Source organism: Seriola lalandi, unplaced genomic scaffold, assembly GCF_002814215.2.
Source record: "Seriola lalandi dorsalis isolate HSWRI2012SDOR001 ecotype SW California unplaced genomic scaffold, Sedor1 jcf7180002002331, whole genome shotgun sequence".
In the NCBI taxonomy this organism is placed as follows: Eukaryota; Metazoa; Chordata; class Actinopteri; order Carangiformes; family Carangidae; genus Seriola; species Seriola lalandi.
The window spans coordinates 1-1678 of record NW_019472987.1 but is presented as its reverse complement, the minus strand read 5'-3'; the positions used below and the strand labels follow the sequence as shown (position 1 = coordinate 1678).

Here is a 1678-nt window from a genome sequence, read left to right as displayed (position 1 = left end):
CATTTAAACATGTCTTCACATGCTCTTATTATTGACTTAGAACATCAGTGTTAATATAGATATTAGTGCTTAAATATAGTGCAGTTTTTAATGCACCTGAAACCCCTTTTAATGTGTTCTCAGGAGCTGGAGAAAGCCGGCCTCTTGAACAAGACAAAGATTGCAGAGGGAGGCCGGAAACTGAGGTGAGGCCTCATGAGGCTGCTCCCATTAAAGAGCAAAAAAAAAAAGAAAGAAATTAGATTGCACCTGTTTCTATGAATATAGTGTTCAAGCAAATGAGGGCAAGTATGATTTACCGAGCCGAATCCTGACTGAGCAATACACGTGTTTATGTTGGGTTGCAGGAAAAACTGGAGTCCATCCTGGGTAGTGTTGGTTGGGAACAGTCTGGTTTTCTTCAAAGATCCTAAATCACACACACCTTCCACCTGGGTAAGAGCTGACACAAACCCTGTGTGCACAAACAAGTTTTTCTCGGGTGGAAAATGATTGCATGAAGCCTATATAATTTCTTCACGACAATATCGTCAGCTAATACTTAGTGTGAGACACTTCATAAATGCAGATGTTCCATTTGTCTGCAGAATGAATTTCTCATTTGAAAATTAAAAAATGGCAACTTACCCAATTCTCACCCAGATTCTTGTCTATTGCACAAAGACCAGAAGCTTTTGTCACACCCAAAAAGTGACGAAACAGCTGGATATTTCCAGTCACTATGTGACCGATTTCTCCCCGTACGTCTTTGCAGTAAAATGACATTCATTAGCTGTTCTGTTAATAAAACAGGTCACACAGACCTGTAGAGAGTTGGTCATAATATGAGAGTCAGTCAAAAGTGGTGGCCTACAAATTCTGCACAGCTAAAAACACCCAAAACATTTTACAAACACTTTTCTTATTGTTTACCCATTTATTTAAAACAGAAACCAGGAAACAGTCGCCCTGAGAGCAGTGTGGATTTAAGAGGCGCACAACTGCACTGGGCCAACGAGCTTTCAAGCAAGAAAAATGTCTTTAAGGTAAGAAACAAGTGGAACTCTTGAGGAATTCAACAAATCATTACATGTTACAAGTGCGTATAAACTGCTAAGTGTTCAAACCTCAGTGATACCCGTGAGCTGATGTATAGGCCCTTCACTATGCTGTTAGTGAAGGGTCCTGATCAGTGAGGGAAGTGAGAGTTGAGAGCTGTCTTCCACCCTGTCTCCTGTCAGTGATCCAGAGTCAGGAAGAGGAACCAGTAAAAATTCATTTTCCAATGAAATGTGGCAGAATTGAAGGTTGCACTGTCTTGTGTTAAATATCTACTTAAAATCCTCATTTCATTATGCATTAATACAGTTTGCAAATGTTTGTGTTTTACTGTAGTTGAGGACAGTAACAGGCAACGAGTTCCTGCTGCAGTCGGAGACTGACTCTTTGATCAAAGAGTGGTACAGCACCATTCAGAATGTCATCGAAAGACTGGTGAGACACGTTGACACAACACACACAATATACACACAGAGTTGAACTGTCAGTTTACCACTTCTGTGTTAGTGGCTAAAATGGTTTCCTTTTTCAATCAGAATTGTGTCATAACATAAGTTCATGCTCTCCACTGCCACTTAAACATGGAGACTGTTATCCACCATGCTATTATGTTCTGAACTTCCTGTAATCAATACCTTTG

At 40.2% G+C, this 1678-nt stretch overlaps 1 protein-coding gene across 1 annotated transcript; it reads left to right on the top strand.

Moving 5' to 3' along the window:
* The first annotated feature begins 111 nt into the window (after positions 1–111).
* On the top strand, positions 112–1518 carry LOC111665629 (rho GTPase-activating protein 9-like). Its single transcript, XM_087177009.1, has 4 exons — positions 112–185; positions 348–435; positions 930–1025; positions 1375–1518. The coding sequence occupies exons 1-4, from the start codon at positions 112–114 to the stop codon at positions 1516–1518; spliced, it is 402 nt and encodes a 133-aa protein (XP_087033135.1).
* Positions 1519–1678: the final 160 nt, after the last annotated feature.